We start from the raw sequence: 8,010 nt of genomic DNA, 5'->3' as shown, positions 1-8,010 counted from the left end.
TAATTATTGGGAGACAAATAAATAAATACATAAACAAACAAAAATTGAGCAGTAATTATTGGGGGCAAAATAAATAAACACATAAATAAATAAATACATAAATAGAGTAGCAATTGTTCGGGCAAAATAAATAAATAAATAACTGGAGTAGTAATCCTTGGGAGGCAAATAAATAAATAAATAAATAAAGCAGTAATTATTGGGAGGGAAATAAATAAATTAATTAATAGAGCAGCAATTATTGGGAGATAGATAGATAGATAGATAGATAGATAGATACAGACAGACAGACAGACAGACAGAGAGAGCAGCAGTGATTGGGAGGTAAATAAATAAATTAATTAATAGAGCAGTAATTATTGGGAGAGAGATAGACAGATAGAGAGATAGACAGACAGACAGACAGAGCAGTAATGATTGGGAGGTAAATAAATAAATTAATTAATAGAGCAGTAATTATTGGGAGGTGGGAGATGAACTTCCAGTGGGGAAGTGCCAGATTGGAGCAGCCCCATCAATATTTGCACAACTTTCCTGCTAAGATGCATCTGTCACTGACTGAGGGAAAACGCTGAGTTTGGTCCCAGCAAGCAAAAATATCTCTGTGTGGGACTATAAAAATCCCCTCCAAACCCCCGACCTTCAGCTGGGGAGGGGTGGAAGAAGAGCAGAAGGACAGACAGACCCTTCTTGGTTTTCCTTTTAAAAGCAGGAGGCATCAACATGGGCAGCAGAGTGGGCACAGGGCATGAAATTTTTATATACTGTTCCTAATGCAAACTAAACTGGGGCCTTTAAAAATTGATGCTGCCACTTAAGCAGCACACAATGAGGCAGATTTGATTATTGTCCTTAAAGGAAATAAAATCAAATGTCAGGTTTAACTGGAGCTGGAGCCTTTCCCTTGGCGTTATTCAAAGTGACGCCTCTCGGAAGGCACAGCAGAGATACTGGAGGCAAGCACGGCATTTAAAATCAAACGCCTCCATTAGGTTACAGAATGCCTTTGATTTCCTGCACTAATCTGTGTTTTACACGGGAAGGACGTCCCTGAGCTGTAATTCTTCCTTGGCTAATCTATCAGGGAGGAAAACTCCGGATGATCGGGGGGCGATGGGCTGGGTTTGTTCCTTTAGATCAAGCTCGGGGGGTGTTTGTGGGCAGAGGAGCTCAGGCCAAGCAGGGCTGAGCATCTGATACCAAACAGGCACAGAGAGGAAGGAGAAGAAAAGCCAAACCCCTTTTAATAATTCCAAAAAGTCCACCTGGATGAGAAGGTGCTGAAAGACTTTCAACCAGAACTGTATTTCGTACAGGCAGAGTGGGGAGAAGTGAGTTGTGGTCACTGCTCTTTTATTCTCACAAAGCTCAACCCTCATTGCACCACCCAAATTTTGCTCCTCTAACACTCCCCTGGCTACAGGGAAGACTTTGAACAATACAGATTTATATATTTATAGATGCACACAAGTTCTAGATGTGCCAGAAAGTAACTTAAAGGCCTTTGATCTTTGCTGCTACGTCTACAAGTAGGTCCTGGTAAAGCCCATCCTGTGCATCCCACGTTGTGTTTGGGCATAAATAGGGAAATGTTGGGCAAAAGTTCATTTTTTTAATTATACAAGTAGGTCCTGGTAAAGCCCATCCTGTGCATCCCACGTTATGTTTGGGCATAAATAGGGAAATGTTGGGCAAAAGTTCATTTTCTTTATTATACAAGTAGGTCCTGGTAAAGCCCATCCTGTGCATCCCACTTTAAAGCCTAATTTAGGCCCACCTGGCTAAACCCATAACAGGCATAAATAGGGAAATGTTGGGCAAAAGCTCATTTTCTTAATTAACTAGAGATAAATAATATCCATGTACTTGATTCTTATTATATAAAGTAATGGAATCATTGAAATAATTAAGTACAACCCCCAGAGTTCCCCTGGATGAAAATTCTGTCCAAATAAGCTGATTTTAAGAGGCTGCTTTAAAACAAACACCAAAAAAAAAATAGGTAACAAAGTGCACCATTACAAGAAGCAAAACTCAGTCTGAAAACTTGACCCTCTTCCACTGATACCATAAATCACAACCCGAGTTTAATAAAGGCCAAGATTGGGGTTTGCCTTTTGTTTTTTTACTCTGTGCCAAATTTAACACATTTTAATACAAGAATGTTGGGTGTTTGCATCGTTATATGTGCTGAAAAAAATCTAATTACACGAGGACAGGAAAAGGAATAAGTTACCACGGAAGCACCAGGTACTTTCAGAAGGTAAATGTAACTTCAGACCTACACAAACGTTATTAAAAACATCCTCGAGTCGTTTTAGCCTCTAATTTATAACTTTATATGGTAAGATTGTGTCTTTTTTAATTAAAAAATGGGAGCCCCCCTAAATATTTTTCACACAGAAAGGAAGGGGTTTGTGTTCTGGTTTGAGGAGTTTCTCTTTCGGCTACACGAAATTAAAGAATATTAATCCCGTCCCTTTAATTAAGAAAATGAAAATCTTTCACTGGAGAAGATTACATGAAACTGCCTCGTAGTTTGCAGGTTAAAATGTAGAAGTTAAACTGCTCCTTGTCACAAGGGGAGAAGGAATTTCGTGAGAAATGAACACACAAAGGTCTCGATGCAGAGAGAACATGCAAAGACCTGGTTTAAAAAACCCACTGTGGCTGTGGCTGCAAAAACTCCTGCAGGGCTGAAAAAACGTTGCCAAAAAAGAGGCAAAAAACACCCCAAATATCTGATTTGAACCCAAATCAAGCATTACCCACGTGGAAAATAAAGTCTTCCTACAGGAAGAACCTCTTGGAGTCAACAACAACAACAACAAAAAAAAAGGAATAAGAAAATCAAACTTAGTACCTACAAGTTCATCAGAAAGGCCTTTTTTGGCATCTGCCTCCCCAAAAGAGATGGCAAGAAATTCTTCTTACCTGCACATGACCTCGTGGGTGAGCAACACTCTGCACATCTCGGGGTTCTTGTTCTGCCCTTCATAAGTTATGGGCTAAAAAAGGAAGGGCAGGAGTAAGGCAGGAGCACTGGGGGGTTGTGATTTAGCACAAGACTCAGACTGAGGGGAAGGGGTTTCACCACTGCTCATGCAAATAAATACCTTCCCCCAAGCCTTTATGGACGGGGAAAGCAGCTTTGCATAAATATTGAGGCAAAGTGGGTAAAGCCTTCAGTGCACAGAGGGGAAAAGAGAGACTTAAGAGCATCACTTCCCAATTAACCTCAAAAGCAGGTGTGTAATACAGATGAACAGGAGCCAAAAATGAAGCAGGGAACTAAAAACAGGCAGGGAATTGTTAAGGAGAAAGAAGGATGAGGTGGGACAGGATTCGAGGGCACATCCCAGCTCTGCTCACCTGCTTAGTGACCGAATCGATGAGCCTGACATAGAGATCCTGTTCAGTCCTGACACCTACAGCGAGGGAGAGGAGGAATAAACAATGTCCTCACAGTCACCTCTCCCCGAACATCAGAACAAACCCCTTCGGTTTCATTATCAAACCCTCACATTTCATTTTTTACCCTCATTAAACCTCCTCCAGGAGCCCGTGTGGTTCTGTTTGCCAAGCCCAGGTGAACTGCAGGGCCCACCCAACACTGAGAGGGCATTTCTGTGGGTCTCAGCACCCCCAGCCTGTGCCCCCCGGGCAGGAGGGGTGGGAAGGGCACTCACCGTTGCTGTAGAGGAGCTGCAGTTTGTAGTGTGTGCCGTTGTTGGTCTTCTCGTTGCCTTGTTCCTGAGAGGGGAGCGAGAAAAAAAAAAAAAAAAAAAAAGAAAAAAAAAATCCATCCAGAACTTACACTTGGCACATTTAAAATGCAAAAGCTGATAATCATGATGGAAGTGACAACAAAGTTCATTAAAATTCTGAGAGGTGAATCCACTGATTGGGATGTATTAACCTCCCGAGTGACCCAGGACAAAGTACAAAATGCTGCTGACATCTTTTCCTGCAGGAGTTCAGGAACTCCTTTCCCTCTTACTTGCTGCGATGGTCTCGCTTTTTCAAGGCAAGACACCGAGAAGAATTTGTGCGATTCAAATCAGTCAATGTAAAGCGGATTGAGAGTGGGAAAACTCAGTGAGTTTGGGGTTTAATGTGATCGTTACTTTGTAGTGGTGTTATTTGGAGTCGTTATTGGTATTTGGTTCCTGAAGGTTGTGTCACAAGGGCGTTTCTTGCTTGGTTTTTTTTAATGCAATTTCCTATAAGACAACTATTTATTATTCATAATTTAAAAAAAAAATCTTGTTCATGGCTAAGAAAATAACCGGGAAAATGTGAAGGGGTCAAGACATGGATTTAAAATCCAAACCCAAGTGCTTTTCAAGTCCTGCCAGCGACTCTGGGGTCTTAGGAAATACATATAATCAAGCTCAATAGATAATATGAAATATTACGGGTCGGATTCCACTTCTGCTCAGGTAATAATAAAACCTGGCAGATCTGTAGGTACTAAAAGAAAAAAAGTGCATTTATCCCCATGAATTTTATTTTATTTATTTTATTTATTTTTATTTATTTTATTTATTTTATTAATTTTTTAAATTATTTTATTGTATTTTTTTCATTTTTGGTGGGTGTATGAAATTCCCACTGACACAGCAGTGGCTTCCAAGCTTTTTTAATTACAAGCAACATAAAGAGAAACAGCTCTGAGAAAAAAAGCACCTGAACCCTGAGCAGGCACCGCTTGTGTTTTGTTGGGGACAACAGGTATGAGAAGTTACCGGCTCAGCGCGGGAGGAAGAGCAGATTTGGAGAGGAGAAGAGGGAGAAGAAAGGTAACAAGCCTTACTTTATCATTTTCTACAAAGTCCACAAAAGCTGTCCTCTCTATTTCCACGGGCTGCCCCTGTCTGTCGTAGAGAGCCAGAACAAAGTGAAAGAAATTGGATTTCCTCAAGTTGGAGGGTGGTTGCTTTTCAAAGTGGGCTCTGGACAAAGCTACTCCGCTGTGGAGGAAACACACGGGATGGGGGCAGGGGGGAGAGACAAAGACATTACCAGGTTTTGCAGCGGTAACAGCGAACAACAGCAAAGGCAGAACACGCTCGGGCTGTGCCCGCTCCCCGCCGGGACGGGGCTGCCACTGAAACGGCACCTCGGCTTTGCCCGCTGTCTACACAACGAGCATTCACAGCCCCCGCAAGTTAAGAGAAGTTTTCGCTAAATGCACTAAATGTTTTCCGCCCTCCTCTACCTCTTTTCCTGCCTGTCACTCTCGTTTTGCTGGAATGCCGCGGGGTGGGAAGTGGCTGGAACGTGTCAGGGAGGCTGGAATTGCTCCGTGCACATCCCAGTCCCTTTTCCTGCAGGCAAAAAGCAGCGACCTTAAACTCTTCCCTGCAGACAGACTGTCAGCTCGAGGGCACCTACATTTGGGGCAGAGACAACCAGTTTCGAGCACACCATCCACTTTCCTCAACAGCCAACTTTGTCTTTAGTCACTGATTTACTTGAACCGATTCCCGGGACTTCAGTTTCTGATTTAAATGGAAAGAATTTCGACTCGAGTTAATCAGCCCTTGCCCAAATCCTGTCCCTGAGTGCAGAAAATGCAGTGATGTTTCCCACGCATTTCCCGGCTTGGAAAGATTGAAACGCTTTTGCTTAGCCACAATATCCCTCGTTGCAGCTTCATTTCTGCGTGAAACCAACTGCAGTTCCCTCTCCCTAAAGCCGATTTCTACCTACTGCAGAGAAAATATCGCTTAATTGAGCGGTTAAGTGTCTGACAGACTGGTAGGAGTCAGAACATCTTTGGTTTTCAGTCCCCAAAATAGCTCCACAGCATTGGCAAAAGTGTTTGACGCTTTCGGGGAACTACAGATGTTTCCCCGCGTTTTCCTTGCCAAAGAGCTACGGTGTGAACTCACCACATCCACCACAACTACACTCGTTTGGGGCTTCCTCCCTCTCATTCTGCGTGCAAAAACTCGCATTTCTTGGTTTATTACGAATCTCTGGAATAAAACCCCTGGCGATGTCACCGGGCGGCAGCACAAGGTGGTGGCACCTCCGGCGCTCCCGTGAATTGGAGGTTTCTTGGGAGCCCTTTCCTTTTACTTTCGGTTACCTCAAGAATAAACCTCTCCCCCCTCAATCGGATTTATTAAAGCGTCTATCGACAGTCATAAAACTCTGAGAACTCCTCCCTTAGCGCTTGGAAACCCTCGCTCCCGGATCAGGCCGTGGGTGGGGGCACGGTTGGACTGTTTCTAAAACGTCCCTGTTTCATCTGAAGTCCCATCTGCTGTTTCATGCCCTTCACCTGGTCTCTCTACTAAATAAAACCCATTTTATTCCCGGGGTTCCCAATTTAGCCCTCCCCGACACTACTAATTTTTATTTTTCTTTTTAGCTTTTTTTTTTGTAAGCTTTTTTTTTAAGGTTATCCAGAGAGCGAGAAGGAAAAAAAGGAACATTTAAAAGGGTTTCATCGTCTTATCCCTATTGGGAAGAGACTGGAAAAACTGTCCTGTGCCGACTGGGGTGGGAAGGGAAAATAAAAGGGATGCTTGGGGGGAGATAACAAGTGAAAATCAAACAGCCAAGCCCCCGTTTCGGGGTGATCGCTGGGGTTTGGGCTCAGCAGAAGCTTTGGGCGCTCGGGCAGGTGCTCGGGGCAGGGGATACCTGCGGGGTCCGGGATGTTGTGACCTGCCCTGCCCACCCAAACCCTGCCCTGCCTGCCTGGGAACCCACGGGGGAAGATTTCGGCAATGCCTGCGGAGAATTAAAACAAAACAAGATGGGCCGTGGGGGGAAGACCCGCATTGAAGGTAATTTTAAGTTGGTTCCCTCCTATTCGGGTGTCTGACCCAGCGAGGGGGAAGGATGTTCTGCATCGGGGGGTACAACCAACTCCCCAACATTCTCCTGATGCAGAAAATTAAGGAATGATCTGAACTCGCTGCCATCCAAGCCCCGAACGGGATTTTAGGACTCCTGGTGCTCTCTGGTTTGGGAGCGCTCCTGCCTTGCTCTGCCACCTTCAATTTTCACTGACTACAGGAGACCGGGAGGGGGACAGAAAGGGAGAAAATAAATTCAATATCAAATGCAAACAACAGGGAGTAAAGAAAAGGTTTGCTTAAAAAAAAATAAAATAACGAGCAGGGGGAAAGTGAGAGAGAAAGAGTCGCGGTTACCTTTGTGCTGCTACGTTTGCATCCACAACCCCAACGTTTCTGACCCAGGACCTGACGGAATCCATCTCAGAACCTAGAGATTTATCTTTCAGAATTGGTCCTCTTCCTAAAGTATCTTGAATCCCAAACATTTAAAACGTCTATTCCAACTAGCAACAGTTTCCTTTCGGGAGATAAGGAAGAAGAAAAAAAAAAAAGAGAAAAAACAAAAACGACGCAGCCTTTGAATCTGACACACACAAATCCCAGGAAGGTGAAGTTCAGCTTGGAAACCAACTTCTTCTGCTTTTTTAACGCTACGTGTTTTTAATGCCTTCAAAAGGGGAAGAAAGTTTGTCCTCCTGCAGAGTGAAAGTTACGCGGATTCCGCCTCGCCGGGTATCACCATCCTTCACCCGCGGGAAGGGAGCCGCATCCAGCCGCCGAGCGCTGCTCACCGGGGTCACCTGTTCCTCCGCAGACACAGGGAGGAAGGATTGACGGCTGCCTAATCCAGGAAGAATGGAAAAAAAAACCAGGAGCGGGATAAATGGGAAAAGAAAGGGAGAAATGGAGCTAAAGAGCGCCCGGTCACAGCGAGCGCGGCGGCGCCGGCCCATGAATGGGTTACGGGGCGGGAGCGCGGGGGCGTGACCTGTGACCATATTAGGAAATCTAATTTGCATTCCGCATCGTGATTGGTGGGATGGAGGTGAAGAGGTGGGGTCTAGGCCAAATAAGGAGAGCTCGTTTGCATTTCGCGCTGTGATTGGCAGGATGGGGTGGCCGCGCCCCGCCCACCGCGCGGCGCCCTGGCCGGGAGCGGCGGGGCTGTCGCGATGGGGATGTCGCGATGGGG

At 44.8% G+C, this 8,010-nt stretch overlaps 1 protein-coding gene across 2 annotated transcripts in view; it reads right to left on the bottom strand.

The window, feature by feature from the left end:
• The window catches only part of EBF2 (EBF transcription factor 2), a 177,574-nt gene extending 169,885 nt beyond the window's left edge, over window positions 1–7,689 (bottom strand). For both annotated transcript variants that reach the window (XM_071579036.1, XM_071579038.1), the window contains exons 1-5: window positions 7,173–7,689; window positions 4,817–4,973; window positions 3,690–3,753; window positions 3,373–3,428; window positions 2,935–3,008 (exon numbers count right to left, since the gene is read on the bottom strand). In XM_071579036.1, the coding sequence (XP_071435137.1) occupies window positions 2,935–3,008; window positions 3,373–3,428; window positions 3,690–3,753; window positions 4,817–4,973; window positions 7,173–7,303 (482 nt within the window). In that variant the 5' untranslated portion in view covers window positions 7,304–7,689. The remainder of the gene's footprint in view (window positions 1–2,934; window positions 3,009–3,372; window positions 3,429–3,689; window positions 3,754–4,816; window positions 4,974–7,172) is intronic.
• Window positions 7,690–8,010: the final 321 nt, after the last annotated feature.

The sequence above is a fragment of the Pithys albifrons genome, chromosome 29 (genome assembly GCF_047495875.1).
Source record: "Pithys albifrons albifrons isolate INPA30051 chromosome 29, PitAlb_v1, whole genome shotgun sequence".
Lineage (NCBI taxonomy): Eukaryota > Metazoa > Chordata > Aves > Passeriformes > Thamnophilidae > Pithys > Pithys albifrons.
The sequence above is the reverse complement of the archived record's forward strand: the minus strand, read 5'-3'. Positions and strand labels throughout refer to the sequence as shown.